Genomic DNA, 21,710 nt, shown 5'->3' on the forward strand with positions numbered 1-21,710 from the left:
TGGCTTTCTTTCCCTTTAACTCGAGTATTTTTTTTTCCTGGCAGCCCAATGTCAACTGTGCCATGACAACTTCCAGAGCTTAGTGTCCAGCCCAAACCTCTCTCTTGAGACCCATGTAGCCAATTGCCTGCTGGTCATTTCCACTGAGATACCCAGAGATATTTTAAACAGGAGAAAATTCTCTCTTATTCCTCTCCTTTTAGCTATAATAAAATACTTACTGCTTTCTAAATGTACATAGCTGTTCTACACTCCCTAGCCATTTTATATGTTTTTTTCTTCAGTCTGGAGTGCTCTCCTCGTTTTCCCTATTCTTTCCAGACTTGTGTCTCAGGCTTGTCTCTTATTTCTCTGAACTAGCACAGTGCTTGGCACAGAATAGATGCTAAATAACTGTTTTGCAGGTTGTCATAAAGAGGGAAAAAAAACTAGTGTAAGAAGATGTGTCCCAGGGTCTGGCATATAATAGATCCTCAGAAGTGTGTCCAATTTAATTTTGGCAAAGATGCAAGAGCAATTCAGTGGAGGAAAAGCAGCCTTTTCGAGAAATGGTGTTGAAGTGACTGGACATCCTTAGGCAACAAACACTCCACCCAATCCTAAGTCTCACAGTTTATACAGTAATTATAAATCAGAATGGAATACAGTCTTTTTTTAAAAGATTTTATTTATTTATTCATAGAGACACAGACAGAGAGAGAGAGGCAGAGACACAGGCAGAGGGAGAAGCAGGCTCCATGCAAGGAGCCCGACGTGGGACTCGATCCAGGGTGTCCAGGATCACGCCCTGGGCTGCAGGCGGCGCTAAACCGCTGTGCCACCGGGGCTGCCCTGGAATACAGTCTTAAAGTTAAAATTGTTACCAGCTAGACCCCAAGACTTGGCCTTTACTGCCCACTCACTCTTACCCACTAACATCTGTCTTACATTTTCCCCTCAGCTCTTCTTTCAGGCTTTCCTCTAGATTCAGGCAAATGAAACCAGAAACCACCCCCCAGGTGATGGTAACTGCCCTAACACAATCTCCCTGCCGGCCAGCCCACCAAGATCATCTAAGCTAAACCTGACTCGCACGCACCTGTGTAGATGGACCAGGGTCCTGACCTAGGGAATGACCTATAATTACCTTCACTTCATTATAATACTAAAATCTCTGCCCAAGGAAGAGCCTCAGCCTCATTCACATAACATACAATGTATGTATAGTCATGTTTCCTTAAGGAGCATGTATTACCTAATGCCCTCCTGTACACAGGATAACAAGGCTTCTCTATGTAAATATTCATCTTAACCCTAAACAAAAGGAACTCATTCACCCTCTCACCTTTGGAATCCATTCCCTATGATCTCATTCGCTACAAATTGAAAGGTTTCTCTGCACAACACTCAACCTGGTGCAATTTCTGACTCACCAAAGAGCAAACTCACTTTGGTTTTGTTACAAAACCATAAAACCTTTTTAAAAAATAAGAGAAAAATCTTCAGGATCTAGGGAACAGCTTGACACCAATTGCATGATTTATAAAAGGAAAAATTGACAAATTGCATTTCATCAAAATGAGAAAACCTGCTAAAGACCAGGTTAGGAGAATAAAAAGACAAGTTACTAAATGGGAGAAAATACTTGCAAAACACTATCTACAAAGGGTGTATATGTAGAATATATAAAGAACTCTTAAAACTCAACAATTTTTTAAAATTCCAAATAGAAAGTGGGCAGGGGTTCCTGGCTCGCTCAGTTGGAGGAGGATGGAACTTTTTTTTTTTTTCGGACAGAAAGCAAGAGAGAGAGTATTAAGGGGGGTGCAGAGAGAGACGAAAACTCCCCACTGAGCAGGGAACCCAATATGGGACTCGATCCCAGATCCCAGATCCCAAGACCCCGGGGATCATGACCTGAGCCAAAGACAGACACTTAACTGACTCACCCAGGTGTCCAGGAGGATGCATCTCTTGATCTCAGGGTTATGAATCTGTCTGGCTTCATTAGACAGTCAACACATATTTGTTAAGAGGAAGAAAAGTGTAGTGAGGGCCCTATAAGAGTTGAAACATAAAGAAGATTCAGTTGACCCTTGAAAAATGTAGAGGTTAGGAGCACTGATCCTCTCTCATCCCCTATAATTGAAAATCTATAATTGAAAATCCCCTATAATTGAAAATATAACTTTTGACTCCCACAAAGCTTAACTAAGAGCCAACAGTTGATCAGAAACCTTACCAATAACATAAACAGTCAATTAACATGTTTTGTATACGTATTGTATACTTTATTCTTACAATAAACTAGAGAAAAGGAAATGTTAAGAAAATCATAACAAAGAGAAAATACATTTATAGTACCATATGATATTTATTGAAAAAAATCTGCATATAAGTGGGCCTGTATAGTTCAAAGCCATGTTATTCAAAGATCAACTGTACTGGCTTTGACCTTGTGCCAATAAAAAGAGCAGTATGTAGACTGTGCCAGAGAGATAGGGAAATAGAACACATCAGGAGAGCAAAGGACCTCTTACTTGATATTTATACATTAAACATTGATGTTCCTAATTGTCTTTTGAATGCCCAATTTGGACTCTGAAAATAGCATTTCTAGTTATTACATTACCTTGTTGTTAGCCAGCAAGCACTTCAGTTCAATTAGATGAACTGTGCAATTAGTAGAATGTTGCCTATTGTAATGATTCACCTAGAACTTCCCCTAAAATTTTCAACTCAGATCTCATGTTCTGACCACCACTTTCTTTCCAACTCCCTCTTTCATACTCTTGATTCCTTTTTCCTTACAATCTATCATTTATCTTTCATTTTCAATCCTTTCTCTATCTAGCTTAAGCCATGAGCAGCCCCTCAGCCCCTTCTGACTTTACTCTTCTGCCTTAACTGCATAATGATATTTCACTCCCACTAACAGGCTTCTCAAATCCTACATCAGGTTGTCAAGAGTTACTAGAGGAAAAAACATCACAAAATTGTTCGGAGCGTTACCCCTGCAAATCCCCAGTCTTCAATCTCAGCTGGACTTTTTGCAGCACCCAGCAGTTCTGTGGACTGGCCCCATTCCTAAGCAGTTTCCTCTCCCAGAGCAGCATTTGCAACCATTGCCACTTTCCTCAAACTCCCTCTCTATATGTCTCCCACCCTCACAGTAAAGACATTTCCTCCCTTTTCACTGAGAACATGGAGATCATCTTAAGTTTCCAGCACCCTCCCTCTCCTGCAATTTCTCTGCACCTGCTTCCATTTCTTAGAGAAATATTTTCCCCCCATTCAAAGTTTTTTCTGCTACTTATACTCTGAATTTGTGGCCTGCCTCCTCCTCTGGTCCTTTATTCCCTCAGTTTCCCTTTTTCCCCCTGATATTTTCCTTTTCCTCCTCATTGTCTTTAGCTAACAAATGCATCTTTCTCCCATCTTAAAAAAAAAAAAAAAAAAACTATAATGGCGACAAAGCATCTTTAACACACTTGTTTTACAAACTTCCCATATCTCTCCCATGTATTTTACTATCAGGTTTAGAACTGTCAATATTTCCTAATACTGACAATTGCTTGTACCCAAATCACTCGCAAATCTATATTATTCCATTTGCAAATATCATGAGAATACCCATTTATTAATTTACAGTGAGAAATATAACTCAGATAGGTTGCCTGCATCTCTGTGGCCCATTTATTCTGGAGATAAAGTGTAATATTGTTTCAGTCTGTGAACTCTGGACTTAACAGAACTGGGTTGCCCACTATTTATGTGATCTTAGGCAAGTTAATTAAGTTCTCCAAATCTCAGTGTTTTCATCTATCACATGAGATAAGTAATAGTACCTACCTCATGGGATTGTTTAGAAGATTAAATGAGGTAATTAAATGGGATAACCCATATAAAGTGTTTACTTAGAACACAGTATGTGCTAAATATTAGCTATTATTGTTGTTCTTTTCAAAAAGCAAATTTAGATAGATAATTGGAGGTCACTTGGTATAGCTGGTTCCCAGAGGCAGTTGTTCAGCTGTTTAGTGGCCTCAGGAAGTAAGTACTTGCCAAGGTAAGTAGAGTGCTCAAGCTCAGAGAAGGTGCACTTTAACAGATTCTTCATAATCCTAAATTTTATTGGGCCTCTTTATAATATACAACACTCATGGTCTCCCCCTTTCTTATATTCTGTTCTCCACTGCCTTCTCTCAGTTTTAGTCCTATGTAAACAGAATAAACAGATTCCTCTTATCCAACCCAGCCATTAAATTTATGCTTCTCTTTCCTCTTCTGCTTCTATCTGCTTTCCCGAAATCAACTCATTTCTCCTGTGGCTTTCAGCTATCAAATATCTAACTCTAGGCAATATCTCTCCGAACTCTAAGTCCATAATTTACGTGTCCCTTGAACAGCTCCACTTGGATGCTCCAGATGCCAAATGAAATGTCTGAAATGGAGCTAGTGAGAGTCCCCTCTTTCACTGAACCTGCTCCCCTCCGGTATACCCACTTTTGGAGACTGAAGTATCAAGGTCAGAATCCTAGGAGTCATCCTTATTTCTGGCTTCTCAGTAAGCCTCACATACACTTGTCAATTTCTTCAGCAACGTTTCTTGAATTTAGCCCTTTTCTCCAACCTCACTATCACTATCTTAGTCACCATCATCATTTGCCTCTGGAATTTCTGCTATAACCATCACAGGTCTTCCTGCTTCTAAGTCTCAGACAACTTACAGCTACTAATCTCACACCCTTCCTTAGCCTCAGCACTAGAACAGTGTCTGGCACAAAGTAGACATGCAATAAACATTTACTGAATGAGGGGTTCTTGGGTGGCTCAGCCAGTTAAGCAACTGACTCTTGATCTCAGCTCAAGTCTCGATCTCAGGGTCACGAGTTCAAGCCCTGTGTTGGGCTCCACACTGAGTAAGGAGTCTACTTAAAAAATTTTTTTCTTTTTACTGAATGAGTAAGTGAATAAATGAACCTCTGTCCTCATGGAATTATAGTTTAGCTAAGAGATCAACATTAAACAAGTAAGCATAACAGATGTTGGAGAGATCCCAAACAGCATTCCTGGCTACCTCAGACTCAAAGAGGATTGGAGCCTTGATCCAGATAGGAGTCAAGTGCTGACTGGCTTGGACTACATTTCATAGCAGGCCCAAGAGACTAGGAGTAGAAGATAATTTACAGAAATGAGGCCCAAGAGAACAAACATGTCAGCTAATTCCTCTCTCTCTCTTAATGATGCCCCCACTAATTTATGATATATATGTTGCCATGATAATTTGGGCAGGGAGGAGTGAACTGAACTAGCTAGGAGTATGTACAGAGTAATGGAATAAGATGGAACATCTTATTTATATGAGTTCAGCTTTAAAAGCCTTTAAAAAACCTTTAGAGATAATTTAGATTTACAAGCAGTTATAAAAAATAATATGGAGAGAGCCACACGGGTGAAACATTGGTTAAGCATCTGACTCTTGGTTTCAGCTCAGGTCATGATCTCAGGGTCTGAGATCAAGCCTCACATTGGGCTCCACATGGAGTCTGCCTAAGATTCACTCTCCCTCTCCCTCTGTCTCTGCCACTTTCACTCACTCTCTCTCTCTTAAATAAATGAATAAATCTTTTTTTTTAAAGAAAAATATGAAGAGCTCTTATTCATTCTTCACTCAGTTTCCCCCAATGGTAATATCTTACATAACTATGTATACCTCTAATACAATATCACATCCAGGAAATTGGCAGTGTGTTTAGCTTAGTTATATATGCACTCATTTGTGTATGTGTATACACACATACATGTATTAAGTTCTTTTTTTTTTTTTAAGAGACACAGAGAGAGAGAGACAGAGACATAGGCAGAAGGAGAAGCAGGCTTCCAGTGGGGAGCCTGATGCGGAACCCCATCCCAGGACCTTGGGATCAAAACCTGAGCCAAAGGCAGATGCTCAACCACTGAGCCACCCAGGTGCCCCTACCTGTATTTAGTTCTATACAATTTTATCATATGTGTAGATTCATGTGAGCACCACCACAGTTGAAAACAAAAGAATTCCATTACAAAGATTCCTCATAGCACCCACCCTTTTAACAGCCACACTACTTCCCTCTGAACCCCAGCCGCTCCGTAATCCCTGGCAACCACTAAGCTATTTTCCATCTTTATAATTTTGTCATATCAAGGTTGGATAAACCGAATCACACAATAGCCTTTTGAGATTGGCTTTTTTTCCCATTCAGTAGAATTCTTATGAGAGCCATCAAAGTTGCTGTGTATCTCAGTAGTTGTCCTTTTTCTTGCTGAGTAGTATTCTATGCACCACAGTTTAACCATTCATCATTAAAAAACATGTAGGTTGTTTCCAGTTTGGGAACAGTAGAAATGAAGCTGTAATTAAAATTTGGGTACAGGGTTTTGCATGAACATAAGTCTTCCATTTCTTTGGGATAAATGCTTAGTTTGAGCTGCTTTGACAAAATACCACAGACTGGGTGGATTAGAGAACAAATTTATTTCTCACATTTTGGGAGGCTGGGAAGTCTAAGATCAGGTGCCAGCATGATCAGGTGTTGGTAAGAGCCCTCTTCCTCAAAGAGTTAAAAATAGTTCTGCCCTACACCCAGCAATTGCACTGCTGGGATTTACCCCAAAGATACAGATGCATGAAACGCCAGGACACCTGCACCCCGATGTTTCTTTTCTTTTTTTAATTTTTATTTATTATTTATGATAGTCACAGAGAGAGAGAGAGAGAGAGAGAGAGGCAGAAACACAGGCAGAGGGAGAAGCAGGCTCCATGCACCGGGAGCCCGACGTGGGATTCGATCCCGGGTCTCCAGGATCGCGCCCTGGGCCAAAGGCAGGCGCCAAACCGCTGCGCCACCCAGGGATCCCCACCCCAATGTTTCTAGCAGCATTGTCCACAATAGCCAAACTGTGGAAAGAGCCTCGGTGTCCATCGAAAGATGAATGAATAAAGAAGCTGTGGTCTATGTATACAATGGAATATTCCTCAGCCATTAGAAACGACAAATACCCACCATTTGCTTCGAGGTGGATGGAACTGGAGGGTATTATGCTGAGTGAAGTAAGTCAGTCGGAGAAGGACAAATATTATATGGTCTCATTCATTTGGGGAATATAAATAATAGTGAAAGGGAATAGAGGGGAAGGGAGAAGAAATGGGTAGGAAATATCAGAAAGGGAGACAGAACATGGAAGACTCCTAACTCTGGGAAACCAACTAGGGGTGGTGGAAGGGGAGGAGGGCGGGGAGTGGGGAGGACTGGTTGGCGGGCACTGAGGGGGGCACTTGATGGGATGAGCACTGGGTGTTATTCTGTATGTTGGCAAATTGAACACCAATAAAAAATAAATTTATTATTTAAAAAAAAAAGAGCCCTCTTCCTGGTTTGCAGATGACCATCTTTTTGCTGTCCTCACATGGTGCAAAAGGAGAGGTCTCTGGTATCTTTCTTTTCTTATAAGAGGCCCATTATGGAGGCTCTATCCTCAAGACCTCATCTGAACCTAATTACCTCCAAATATCATAATGGGGATTACAGATTCCACACATGAATTTGGAGGAGACACAAACATTCATAGCATTCTGCCCTTCTTTAAAAACTCAGGCCCTTCTGACATGCAAGTTATATTCATTCCATCCATGGAGCCCAAAAAGTCTTTAGCTCATTCCAGCACCACACCAAAAATCTAAAGTCCAAAATCTCATGTAAATATTATCTAGGGGCCCCCAGGTAACCCAGTTGGTTGAGTGTCCAACTCTTGATCTCCGCTCAGGTCTCTATCTCACGGTCACAAGTTTGAGCCTTACACTGGGCTCCACACCTGGGGGTGGAGCCTACTAAATAAATAAATAAATATCATTAAGTTAGATATGGATGAGATTCAAGGTACTATTCATTCCGAGGTCAGATTCCCATCCAGCTGTGAAGCTATGAAACCAGTTGTGTGCTTCCAAAATACAATGATGGGACAGGCATAGGACAGACATTCCCATTCCAAAAGGGAAATAGAAAAGGAGGGGTGACAGATCCTAAGCAAATCTGAAACCTACTAGCAAATTCCATGGTATCTTAATATTCAAAACCAATCCTCAGATTTGTCTCCCATGATTATGAAGGCTGAAAAGACCCATGATTTGCTGTTTGCAAACTGGGGACCGAGGAAAGCTAGTGGTATAGTGCCAGTCCACATCTGAAGGCCTGAAAACCAGAGCACAAATGGTTTAAGTTTCAGTCCGAGGCCAGAAGACCAATGTCCTAGCCCAAGCAATCAGATAGGGTGATGTCATTCTCCCTTCCTTTTCCTTGTTGCTCTCTTTAGGCCCTCACTGGATAAGAGGACACTTTGGTCCATGGGATGCCCAGATATCTGGCCAAATATATCTGGGCATGTCTGGGAGAGATTAGCATTCAGATCAGTAGACTGAGTAAATCAGATGGCTCTCCCCAAAATGCAATTTCTGGGTTGTATAGTCATATAGTTTTAAAGGAAACTACCAGAAACTAGTTTCTAGAATAATTATACCATTTTATAGTCCCACCAGCAATGTACGAGTGACTCTCTTTCTAGTTTCTCTAGCATTTGGTGTTGTCACTATTTTCTACTTTAGCCATTGTGATAAATAGATAGTGAAATCTCATTTGGGTTTTAATTTTCATTTACCTGATAGCTAATGATGTTGAACATTTTTCCCCCATGGGCTTAAATGCCATCTGTACTTTCTCTTCAGTGAAATGTCTGTTCATGTATTTTGCCCATTTCCTAACTGGATTATTCTTTCACAGTTGGGGTTTGAGAGTTCTTCATATATTCTAGATACAAGTCTTTTTTAAAAAAATATTTATTTATTTATTTATTTATTTATTTATTTATTTATTTATTTATTTATTAAAGAGAGAGAGTGCATAGGCAAGGTGGAGGGAAGGACTAGCAGGGGGAAAAGCAGGCTCCCCACTGAGCAGAGAGTCTGGCAAGAAGCTCAATTGCAGAACCCTGAGACCATGACCTGAGCTGAAGGCGGACACCCAACCAACTGAGCCACCAGGTACCCCTTGTGTCTGGTGTTGGGAGAGGTCAGTGTGAATGAAGTCTTTTGTCAGTATGTGGCTTACACATATTTTCCCCCCATATTTATGAAAACTTTCTTCTATTAGCTGGACTTGAAAGGCTGCACTTTCTACTTTCATATGGCCCAATGATGATCTTGAAGCCATTAAGTTATGGTAGGTTTATGAAAATCAATCTTCTTTTTTTTTTTAAATTTCATCTCTTAATTTAAATCTTTCAAAAAGTAAAAAATAAAACCAGTCTTCTTCTTTTTTTTTTAAATATTCATCTCTTAATTTAAATCTTTCAAAAAGTGTAAGAGAAAACCAGTCTTTTTTTTTTTTATCATCACTATTCTGGTGACCCAATAAAAAGCTGTATTGCAGGTGATTCCTATCACTGTTAAAAGCCTATTAGGTACCAAGTACTCGGCTAAGATCTAAGGCTGTAGAAATGAAAAAGGGCCCTGCGGGTGGAGTACCTGACTGGATCAGTTGGTAGAGCATTCAACTCTTTTTTTTTTTTTTTTTTTATTTATTTATGATAGTCACAGAGAGAGAGAGAGGCAGAGACACAGGCAGAGGGAGAAGCAGGCTCCATGCACCGGGAGCCCGATGTGGGATTCGATCCCGGGTCTCCAGGATCGCGCCCTGGGCCAAAGGCAGGCGCCAAACCGCTGCGCCACCCAGGGATCCCGAGCATTCAACTCTTGATCATGGGGATGTAAGTTTAAGACCCACAATGGATGTACAGCTTACTTTAAAAAAAGGTGTCCTCTGGGATCCCTGGGTGGCACAGCGGTTTGGCGCCTGCCTTTGGCCCAGGGTGCAATCCTGGAGACCCGGGATTGAATCCCACATCGGGCTCCCGGTGCATGGAGCCTGCCTCTCTCTCTCTCTCTCTCTCTCTCTGTGACTATCATAAATAAATAAAAATTTAAAAAAAAGGGTGTCCTCTGACTTCAGAAATAGCTTAACGAAGAGGATAAAGGATAGAACAAATATTAACAATCCAGCATACTAAATGCCAAGACACAGTTTTTCCAAGATATAACTATCATAAGGGAGGCATCGAAGATTAGACAGCTTGGAGAAGTCTTCCTGGAAAACACCTTTCAAACCCAGTTTAAGGAAACAAATCCTTTCCATGGTTTACAGCAAGTCCTTTTTGCATATTATAAGACATTTTCCAATGACCCAAGTTTATCCCTACCCTCATAAATCAATAAGAAACGTGTAAATGTAGAGAAACAGCTTTTTGGATAGTTCTTTCCAGAGTCCTATATGGTACTCATGTTGGTGTGTGACTGACCTTCTGGCATTTTTAAAGTAATCTCTGTCCCCAATGTGGGGCTTGAATTTACAAGCCCAAGATCAAGAGTTGCACGCTCTACTGAGGCGCCTAGGTGGCTCAAGCCTGCTTAAGATTTTTTCTCTCCCTCTCCTCCTCCTCTCTGCCTTTCTCTCTCTCTCTCCCTCTCCATATATACATATATATATATATATACACAGATTTTATATATGTATAAAAGGAGTTGCATGTTCTACTGAGCCAGACAGGTGCCCCTGCCATCTTGGTATTTTGCAATACCTACGCACCTGCCACTTAGCCCTATAACAGTCCCCAGGTGGATATAGGCCTTGCAATATCTTGGCCCTTTTCTGTAAAAATGGGGCTAACTGGAATGCCTATCTCCTAGGATGTGAGGACTAAATAAAAAGACAGAAGTAAAGCTCTTGAAACAGTGGCTGGCACATACTACATATTATAGTGTTGTTATAACAAAGCTAAATCCATTCATATTATCTCTCAAGGCCACCTTCCACATCTGATAAGAATAGGGCCTAAAATTACGTAACAGTAAATTGGGAGAAGGCAAAGGATAATATCTCAATTAACTACCTTATCTAATAAAAGGAAGCTATAAAGATACTCCGATGTCACCATAGATGCAGAGTAGATTTATTCTCAAATAAGAATGTCTCAGGCATAAAAACAAAGTGCTAGCCATCATCAAAGTTCTAAGGAGAACAAAAAGAAGATGAATGCAAACAAAAGCCTGGGACAGTGTCAGGGTGTCTACTTCAGTGGAACATCAGGATAACTCTCACTGTTTCTGAGTATACAATTTATGTTTCCGATTGAACAGTCCTGGGGAAGAAGGGACTGACCACTACATAAAAGAATGGGATTTTATCCTCATCCAGTTTTTACAATGTAATCTTGTCTTTGTAACATATGGCTCAGTGCTACAACATAGAATTTGAAAGATGAGGAAAATGAGGCTCAGAGAAGCTAAATCCCTAGCTTACCCAGGATCACAAAGGCATTATGGGTCAAGGCCAGGATCTAAACCAAACTCTGGCTCACTTTGAACCCGACATTCTTTCTCTACACCAAGGAACCATACTTTTTGTTGGCTTCCTGCCCTGATTTCATTCTTTTGGCCAGTAATCAACAGCACTAATCATTTATTTATGATTGCCGTCAGTAAAGCCACCTTTCTCACTCATTGAGGTAGAAATGTTAATGTTTATTGGGACAAAGAAAATGGCTAACGAGAGTTTTGATCCTAATTGGAATGATTCTCAAGATGAGGAGACTAGAAAACATGAAGTCAGGTTCAAAGGGTCACAGTCGAAGTTTATGAGGATGTTTCAATATAATCGTAAATATAAGGATTCTTTTCTTTTCATTACTTATATTCATCCTTCATTTGGCTTTATCACCTTCAGTCCTGACCAAAAAACAAAAACACAGTAATTTACACGTAACATCTAGAACTTTGTTGCCCAATGCGGTAGCCACTAGCCAAGCACGTGTACCTACTGAGCACTCGAAATGTGCCCAACTCCGAGACATGCTCAAAGCGTGAAACACACAGTGGATTTTGATTAGTACCCAAAAAGGGGAGGACGTCTCATTAATATTTCCGTATTAGTTGTATGTTGAAATGATACCGTTGGGGGTAAGTAAAATAGATCATGAAAAACAATCGCACCTGTTTCTTTTTTAACTCGTTAATGTGGCTTCTAGAAGATTTGTAATTACGTAAGTAGCTTGCATTTGGGCTCGCACTATTATTTTTTATTGGACAGGACTAGTAGACGACGAAAAAGGGGGGTAATTTCATTGAGAGGCAGTGCATTTTCCGGGCACTCCTGGACGGGAAGAGAAAAGGGAGAAGACTGGAGCCCGGGCGCCGGTAGGTAGGACCTCTCCGGGCGAATAATACCTGCTGCGAGCTGCGGGCCCGGGGCCCGGGGCGGGGGCGCATCAGTGCCCGCGTCCCTCCTTCCCCGGCCGCGGCCAACGAGGCCGCTGGCGGAGCCTGCGCGGAGCCTACCCGGAGCCTGCCCCGAGCCCGCCCCGAGCCCGCCCAGGCCTCGGCCGGCGCCGGGTCACCGAGCACACCTGCGCGCCCACGGAGGTGCGCGTCCGCGACCCCCGGCGCTGCCTCCACGCCCCCTCCCCCCGTATTTTTATTTTCCGGGCTCAACCGCCGGCCGCGTACTCGTCTCCTGAGAGCCAGCGCGCTGGGCGGGCCCGGCCGGGTAAGGGCCCCTCTCCGCCCCCGCGCGGCCCCCGCGGCGGCCAGCGCCGTCGGCCGCCCGCGCCACGTTCTCCGGGCGGGCCTGCTGGGCCGCGGCGGGCGCGCCCGGGGCCTCCGGGCCGCGGGGGGCCGCTGTGACCCGCCGCCGCCCCCGCCGCCGCGCCGGAGGCGGGGGAGCCGGGTTTTGGGGAGAATCGGCGAGCGGCGGGCAGCCGCGGGGGGCGGGCGCTCTGGAGCGGCGGGTTCGGCGGGGGCTGCGGCTGCCGTGCGCTCCGCCCGCAGCGCCGAGGAGCCAGCCGAGCGCGGCCCGCCGCCCTCCTCCTCCATGAGGCCCGAGTGAGCGCGGCGCCTCCCCCCGCGTCCCTCCCGAGCGCAGCGGCAGCGGCCCCCGGCGGCGGCGGCGGAGGAGCATGTCGGACGGTTTCGATCGGGCCCCAGGTGCTGGTCGGGGCCGGAGCCGGGGCCTGGGCCGCGGAGGGGGCGGGCCCGAGGGCGGCGGTTTCCCGAACGGAGCGGGGCCTGCGGAGCGGCCGCCGCCGCAGCCCAAAGCCCCGGGCTTCCTGCAGCCGCCGCCGCTGCGCCAGCCCAGGACGGCCCCGCCGCCCGGGGCCCAGTGCGAGGTCCCCGCCGGCCCCCAGAGGCCTCCCCGGCCCGGGGCGCTCCCAGGTACGGAGCCGCTCTCGGGGACCCCGGCCTCCCGGGCCAACGCTCCCCCACGGCCCCGCGCGCGCCGAGGCCGCCGCGCCGCCCCCGCCCCCGCCCCCGCGTCCCCCGCAAGCATCCCCCGAGGGGCCCGGGGGTTGCGGGGGGCGGGCCCGCAGCGGGCTCCAGACGGCGGCTGCAGGAATCCTTTGTGCGCCCCGGCTGGGGAGGGGGAGGGGCCCCTGCGCCGCCGCGGAGTTGGGCCGTCCGGGGAGGAAGTGAAAATCCGCCCCCCCCCCCCCCCCCCCCCCCCCCCCCCCCCCGGCCCTGGGAAGGGAGACCTTAGGCGAGCAACCGCCTCTTTTTTAACCGACTCCTTCACAAAAGAGGAAAAAAGGACAGGAGGAACCCTCGAGCATTAATTCATTTAGGAGGCAGGTATGACCGTAAAGAAGCTAGAGCCAGTCCTATTGTTCCTCCCGGCAGGCTCTCCTGGCTCTTTCTCCTGGCTTTCACCTTAAGATTCGTGACGGTGCTCGTTGGACTCTTAAAAAACCAGCCCTTCTCCTTTGGTTCTTCCGCAGATAGTAAGTTGGTGTACAAAGGACGGAATGCATCTAACCCCTCGTTTCTCCTTTCTCAGAACCAACGAGGCCCCAGAGAGCTCCGCCTAGTTCACAGGATAATATCCCGCCGCAGAACTCGGAGTCGGCAATGGCCAAACCCCAGGTGGTTGTAGCTCCTGTATTGATGTCTAAGCTGTCTGCGAACGCTCCTGAATTTTATCCATCAGGTTACTCTTCTAATTATACAGTAAGTAGACCTTCTTTCTGCAATCGTGAATCAATACCACCGGAATAATGTGGTTATGACTCTATTTCATTAATCAGCTTGCGGGTGCTGTCTGCTACACATAAAAACATTTTCTTCGTTGCACTGATGAGGAAACAAAACTGACCCAGGAATAGATTTTGTGGTTATGATGTTCTAAACATCAGAATCCAAATGGACAGTAGATCTTGACTCCTTTCACTGCTGTATTTCCAGTACCTGTTGAGTATTTCTGCGCTAATACAGGATATAGTGAAGGGCACTATCGATATACAAAACTAAAACTTGTGTTCAGACTTCATGGACAGTCTATAGAAGAGTGGCCTGGCAAAGCGGATTTTAAATTTGATTTCACCGGGATAGCTGAACATGCATCAGTAGTTTTAGGGTCTATTAAACCATCGTTTTGCTGCAGCTAATTTGAGGAAGGCTTTTGAATGTTACACACCTGGGCTCTGTTAAAACAGAAGTGTTCCTGGTTCTATTATGAAGAAACGCAAGGGTTTTTTTTTTTTGTTTTTTTTTTTTTTTAAACGCAAGGGGTTTTGATAAAATGTTTACACAGGTCAGAAGAACTTTTAAACCTTCAGATTCACCTTTGTCAATAATGTAAGAACTTAAAAAACTGATGACACTTAAGTGGGAGAAAACACAAAGCACAGTTGGGATATATAGAAAGGAATACGTGCTGGGTAAACGCATAGCAATTAATTGCATATACGTGGCGCACGAACCATTAGAGGGTTAAAGAAATACTTTAGCAGAAGTCTTTTCTAAAATCCTAGTTTTGTTGACATTTAACACAGAATCGTGTACATAAAGGTTAGCTAAGTTTTACAAAGTGAACGCTAAAGCAACCAGCATCCATATCAAGAAAAGGAACATTATCAACCTTTCTAGAATTTCTTCTGTCATTACTATTCTCCTATGTTAATTACTATTTTGGCTTAAGACGTTTTGCATATTTTCAAAGTTTGTATAAATGGAGGTCATAGAGTAATATCTTTTTGTGTCTCACTGTTTTTCAGCATCTAAATCGATGTAGCTCATAGTTAAGGTGACTTATTCTAGCATTCCATTGTGTGGATATATCACAGTCCTATTTGTCTTTTTTTTTTTCCTTTTTTGTCTCTTAATAAACATTTGAGTAGTGTCCATTTTGGGGCTATTTTGAATTGGGCTGCAAGTCTTTCCATGTCTTGGTGGATATATGCCCTTTTTTCTGTTGGGTACATACCTAGGAGTAGAATTATGCGGACAAGGGGTAGCCAACTCCTCCCCTATACCTAATATGAGCCTAAAGTCAACCCCAAGATTGTTATGCTCTACCAACTGAACCAGCCAGCTTTAATAAAGTTGGCTACCAGAGACTGCCAGATAGTTTTCCAAAGAGACTATTCCAGTGTACACTCTGTATTTTCTAATTGCTCTGCTTCCCTGTCAGCATTTGGAATTTTCTGTTAAGTTTAGCTATTCTGGGTGTGTGGTATTTACTTCTAGTTTTAGTTTGTATTTACCAATACAGTGGTACACCTGTTTTGTTTCTTCTTGGGGCTGGGGGGCAATGCTTTATTTATTTATTTCAGCGATAGAAAAGGTACAGGAAGTCTGTATTCCATGTTTCAGAAACTCCGTGCATCTTAGACTGCTGTAGGAAAAAGCTTTGGGGCTGGGAAGGGGGAAAGTATGAGCATTCAGGAAGAGCAGTTGACTTGGGGTGAAAGGGGTTGTCAGTCATGTAAAGTAGAAGTGAGAACAGCTTGGGTTTTTGCCAGAAAGTTGTATTTGGCTCAGGAAAGGAATGCTTAGAGAGCTGCGAGTAGTTGAATGAACTATTAAAGAGTACTTACTTTCAAACAGCCATAAAACTTTTCTGTTTGTCTCCCTATTCATTTGGGCCATTTTATGATAGGGATACAGTTTTTTTCAGAGTTCTGTACCAACTAATTTACATAGTTCTGCATAGTTCGACTCCTGGGCTGCAGAGCAGTGAATTGAGCCATGTTCCCTAACTTAGAGTCACTGTCCCCTGTTAGGCATTCCTGGATATCCTCTATTAGATCAGCCGCTTCTGCATTCATTCTGCCAGAACAGATTGCAAACTGGAAGCCCATGGCTCGTGTGTGGCCTGCAGGTGTGTCTTCTTTGGCCCTGGTGGTTTGATTTTTGGGGGGCAAAGGAGTGTTTTTTAATAAGCTACCAACACTTAAACTAGATGTTACAAATCTGAATTTTCTGGTTTCTCTTGAAATCCTAATATGTGGTTGTACCAGACTGTTACTTAGAACGGGAGCCCCAGCTGGGGTTGGGGGCCCAGGAAGAAGGAGAGCGCATCTCAAGCTGACCCTGAGCTGAGCATGGAGCCCAAGGCAATGCTCCTGGATCTCGCGACCCTGAGATCATGACCTGAGTTGAGATCGAGTCAGATGCTTAACCTACTGAGCCACCTAGGCACCCCAGACTGTTACTTTGATGGAGCAAAAATGGTTGAAGCTGAGTAGAGGCAACCCCTTTAGATGGAACGCGTGAACTCTAATTGCTCACTGGCTTGCCTCATCTGTTTGTAATCCACCTTGATTCTGTAATCCTTCAAGCTTGCTACCCCTGCTCTAGTGCATTCTCTAGTCTACTCATTTACCCTTTACCTTGTCAGTGGTAAGCATTTTTCTGTCTGGTCCCAGAATAGCAGCATCCTTGCTTGTTCCTTGACTCTTAGGAGTAGGTCTTGTTGCGAGGGAAACTTTTCTTCTGTATAGTAGCCAGAATCCAAAGTTCGCTGTATCCACTCACTCGTTCAACAGATAGTTGGATATTTATCGTGAGTCAGCACGGGATACAGCAGTGAACAAAATGGACAAAAATGCCATAGGTCTGCTTTTATACGTGAGAAAAATCTGGGTGTTTTTGAGCTGGGTCTGTTCTCAAGAGTTCATGCTTTGCTTCCCTACAGCCCCCGCCAAGGATTTATTTAAGAGTGTGAGAGTGAGTGCAGGGTAGAGAGGCAGAAGGAGAAAATCCCAAGCTGACTCTTCACTGAGCAGAGCCCAACACAGGGCTCAGTCCCCCCACCTAGAGCTCAGGACCCGAGCTGAAACCAAGAGCTGGCTGCTTAATCGACTGCACCACCCAGGCGCCCCAGAGTTCATGCTTTTTTTCTAAAAAGCCTTTATGATAGTCTTTTGTTGTGCTTTCTTAACCCTTTCAGAATTCTGAACCCTCTTATCTTGGAGTCCTTCTTTTAATCCCACTGCTAGAATTTGCTTCCAGTGCCTACATAGCAAGTTGTTGCTGTATCTACTACTCCTGGCTGTTGCTTCTCTGATAAACCATTACATCGTGAATATTTAATCACAGCTCACTTACAAGAACCAAAAATTCTACAGAGGATTTCATAAAGCATTTATTAAGAGGCAGAAATCCCCCCGACACACAGAGTCCCAGCTTTTTCCCAAGAACATTCCCCTGAAGTTACTGCCTGTTTGTCTTCACCTTTCAATAGTGATGTTCTCCAGCATGTATTCTGTTAGTAGTATTTTACTTCTCACTGTTCAGACCTCTGCTGGCTGATTCCACCCCCCCCAATTGAAATACTATTTTTGTGGCCTTTACTGGTGCTCTTTGGGTCTGAAAATCTATTGTCCTTTTAACTGTCATCCTAGTAGATTTTAACGACAGTATGATCTCTACAATTTAACAAGTCCCAGTGTGTCAGGTCCTGTGCTAGGGACCAGGGGAACTTTTTCAGCCTTTTAGCAGTTTCTCTTATTTTTATAAGAACTGAATATTTAAGATACTCCTCTTAATTTTCCTCTCTGTGCATAGTTTTTCACTCCCAGGACTGCAACCATTGTTCTTTCTGATTTCACCATGTAAAATTATTCTGTAGCGTTTGCTTCTATGAGTACCTCTTTACTTGTTCCTTTGGGGATTGTGGCAGTACCTCATCCTTCCAACTTGTAGATCATTCCTTCTTCCCTGAGACTGTCGTCCTAAGGTTTCTCTTTTTTCCATTTTATTACCTTAGTGATCCTACCAATTGCCTAGAATTTGACCGTTGCCTACCTATCTGCTGATATCTGAAATTTAATTCTTCCTCTGAACTCCTGGCTTGTGTTTCCATTTGTTTCGACTTATTCATGAGGATCTCACGTTGAAACTGAAGTATAAAAAAGAATTTATTTTCTGCAAACCTCTTATTTTATTCTAAGGAGCTGTTTGGGCTAAAAATGGTATATCAACTCCCATTTCTTTCACACCCTTGCACCTTCAATCCAGTTAACTAAGGTAGTCTTGACTATTCCACCATTTAATTGTCTGATCAGTTTCCTTTTTTCCTGCTGCTTTGGATTAGGGTTTTATCTCTAGCAATACATTGAGAATCTTCTTTGAAAAAGTGCATTTTCTAATTGATGCCCCTCTTAATGTCCTGTCAGAATTTTGAAGAAAAATACCTAAAATTTTAAATATTCCTCAGCTTGCGAGCCATCAAACTCAACTTTGAAGACTGATGAAATTTGTACTTTAAAAAAATCTGTACTAGAGAAATAATGCAAACATGTTCATCTGTCCACAATATGCTGTGCTTCCTTTTTTGCTGGAAACAACAGGCTCTGATCAGTCCCCTGTAGTAGTTTATTTTTGGCAATCTCTACACCCAACATGGGGCTTGAACTCAGAACCCTGAGATCCAGTTACCTGCTGTACCTACTGAGCCAGCTACACACCTCCTTGATTAATCCCCTGTAATGCTTATAATCAGAGCAGTTCTACTTTCCTTTTTTACTTTCAGACTTTAATTTTTTTTTCTTACATTTATTTTAGTGAGTGCATGTGTGCATGTGCACGTGGGGCGGGGGGGGCGGGGCGCAGGGGGTGGTCCAGAGGAGGGAGAGAAGGAGAAAGAGAATCTTGGGTAGATTCCAACATGGAGCTCTGTCTCATAACCCTGAGATCATGACCGGAGCCAAAATCAAAGAGTAATGCTTAACCAGCTGAGCCACCCAGGTGCCCCCAAGACTTCAAATTTTCTTAAGAGTGTTAATTTTTTTTTTAAAAGAGTTATTTATTTATTTATTCGTGATAGAGGGGCAGGGGGCAGAGACACAGGAGGAGGGAGAAGCAGGCTCTATGCCTGGAGCCCGACGTGGGACTCAATCCTGGGACTCCAGGATCGTGCCCTGGGCCAAAGGCAGGCGCCAAACCGCTGAGCCACCCAGGGATCCCCTTAAGATTGTTAATTTTATTGAGAAGATTGGAAATCAGTATTCCAACCTATTTTTGCCATGGTGAATGACATTCGATAGAAATCAAAATTAATACCTTCAGCTGCAACCTGTAGTGTTCCTTCCTCTTTACCATTAATAGGATACTATAAGCCTGTAATACTCTAGATATCAAAAACTGGTTTTTAAAACTTACATTACGTGGCTAATATTGAAGTGTATGTAATGTATGCATTTATAATGCTAAACTGGCTTTACAATTTTATTAAAAAACGGTCAATATTCATAATGAGCATTTATTTACTCCACAGCTAACTACTGTTCCTTGTCTATCTTTCCAGAGATTTTTGTTGTCTCTAAATCTCTTAAAATTAAACTGTACTAAAATATGATTCTATGTTCTTTTAACATATTGGTGATTTCTTTTTTTTTTTTTTTTTTTTTTTTTTTCATATTGGTGATTTCTGTATTGATGTAAATATATCTTCTTAGGTGGCTATATGATGCATTACATGGGTATGAGGTAGTATATTTAACCCATTCTTTGTTGATAGATGGATTTTTGGCACTGAATATTCTTGTACCTATGTCAAGGTTGGGTTATGATCCTTTGTCACTTAGGAGTATAGCATAGAGGTTAGAAGTGCAGGGTTCTGTGCTCACTTCTTCTGTGTGAGTGCACAAATTAAGTTGGTACACGGTCCTTCCTTGTTCAAACCCTACCTGCTGTGCCTTTGCCTGATGGTTTTTCCACTGGCTTTCAAGCCAATCTCCCTATAGTCCCCAAGACCCTACCTTACCATTTCCCCGTCTGGCTCCTTGATCTTGTTAGCTATTGCCCCATCCTCAGTTTCTCCTTCTGGTTTTTCCTTCTCAAAGGTGTCAGGTAAGCTCTTCTTTTTGGGGCCTACATACTGACTGAACCTACTACATAGACTATCTCTCCTCAGATATTTGTATGGCTGGGTTTTTTTTTTGTTTTCTTTCTGTCTCAGACATTAACCGTACTGGAATTAAAAAAAAAAAAAAAAAAAAAAAAGACAACCAGAAAACAATAAGAATTCTGAAGTTAACATATCGTGTTGCATTAGTTTAGCGCCCCCCCCCCCCTTTTTTTTTTTCGTAGTATATCCTAACTTCTAAATGATGTCTTCTGTGATGGATGATAAGCTACACTGGAGGAAGACTTTGTCTCCTTTATTCATGCCAAGACTGTACCCCCAGTACCTAGAACAGTATTTGGTACTTAATAGGCACTCAACAGATGGTTTTGAATGAGTAACCAAAGTGACTTCTCTGTGCTCATTTCTTAGTTTGTGCAAGGGGAATAGCAATGCTTACCTCAAAGTTTTTTGGAGTTGAGACAGCCTTGCAGAGCTCTTAAGTGTCTTTCACCTATTTTATGTGCAACTGATGGCTATTAGCCATGTAGGGTTATCCTCCTACATACCAAGAAGTACGGTTTTTTAATCATTCTGTTCTTTAGATACTTTTAGATATAATCCTTTAGGTATAAGAACATGGCCGTGGGCAGCCTGGGTGGCTCAGAGGTTTAGCATCTCCTTCAGCCCAGGGCATGATCCTGGAGACCCAGGATCGAGTCCCGCGTCAGGCTTCCACATGGAGCCTGCTTCTCCCTCTGCCTGTGTCTCTGCCTCTTTCTCTCTGTATCTCTCATGAATAAATAAATAAAATCTTAAAAAAAAAAAAAAAAAGAGAGAGAGAGAGAACATGGCCATGGCACTTGGAATACGTTTTAGTATTTTCCCAGAAATGTAAAAATTTGCTTACTTAATGCCTTACTATGTGCTGGTCGCAGGGCCAGAGGCATTTACTTATTAACTTATTTAATCCTCATCATACAGCTGTAATGTTCATAATGAATAAGTTTGAATTTCATCAATGTTAATTTATTTTAGAGTCATTTTTGAATTATTTTCAAGTAATTTCTGTAGTTAGTGTGGGGCTTAAACCCATGACCCTGAGATTGAGTCACTTGCTCTACCAACTGAGCCAGCCAGGCACCCCTAGAGTGAAGTCATTTAATTTGGATTTAGTTTTGAGCTCCAGCATTTCATCTATCTGTATACCTGTTCTGCTCCACAAATACTGTGAGCATAATATGGGCCTGTGAATCTGCTATTCCTAAAGTTACTCTTATTTCCTTAGCACCTCTGATAGCACATGCTGCCAGTCATGTTAAGTAGTATCACTTTAATATCTGGAGATACATTTAAAGATATGTAACATGGTCTCTAAGTTGTGGTCAGCTGAAAAAATGGTGGTCAATACCAACGGTAGAGGACCAACTGGCTTTATTAGTTGTTTTACTAAGACTATATGTTCACCTTCAACATGGAGCTTTCCAAAGGAGAGTTTGGACTGGGTGTGATTATTTTTTCTTT

General features: G+C 43.1%; 1 protein-coding gene across 7 annotated transcripts in view; it reads left to right on the forward strand.

Moving 5' to 3' along the window:
- Nucleotides 1–12,134: 12,134 nt before the first annotated feature.
- The window catches only part of PAIP1 (poly(A) binding protein interacting protein 1), a 29,790-nt gene continuing 20,214 nt past the window's right edge, over nt 12,135–21,710 (forward strand). For 3 of the 7 annotated variants that reach the window (XR_005358499.1, XM_038535154.1, XM_038535158.1), the window contains exons 1-2: nt 12,807–13,048; nt 13,896–14,065. Coding sequence is in view for 6 of the 7 variants with exons in the window: in XM_038535154.1 (XP_038391082.1) it covers nt 13,021–13,048; nt 13,896–14,065 (198 nt within the window). In the remaining variant the exon portion in view is untranslated. Of the gene's footprint in view, nt 12,263–12,450; nt 12,612–12,806; nt 13,277–13,566; nt 13,691–13,895; nt 14,066–21,710 lie in introns of those variants that run through there. The other 4 variants (XM_038535157.1, XM_038535156.1, XM_038535153.1 and 1 more) reach the window with 4 other exon arrangements.

Source organism: Canis lupus, chromosome 4 (assembly GCF_011100685.1).
Source record: "Canis lupus familiaris isolate Mischka breed German Shepherd chromosome 4, alternate assembly UU_Cfam_GSD_1.0, whole genome shotgun sequence".
Classification (NCBI taxonomy): domain Eukaryota; kingdom Metazoa; phylum Chordata; class Mammalia; order Carnivora; family Canidae; genus Canis; species Canis lupus.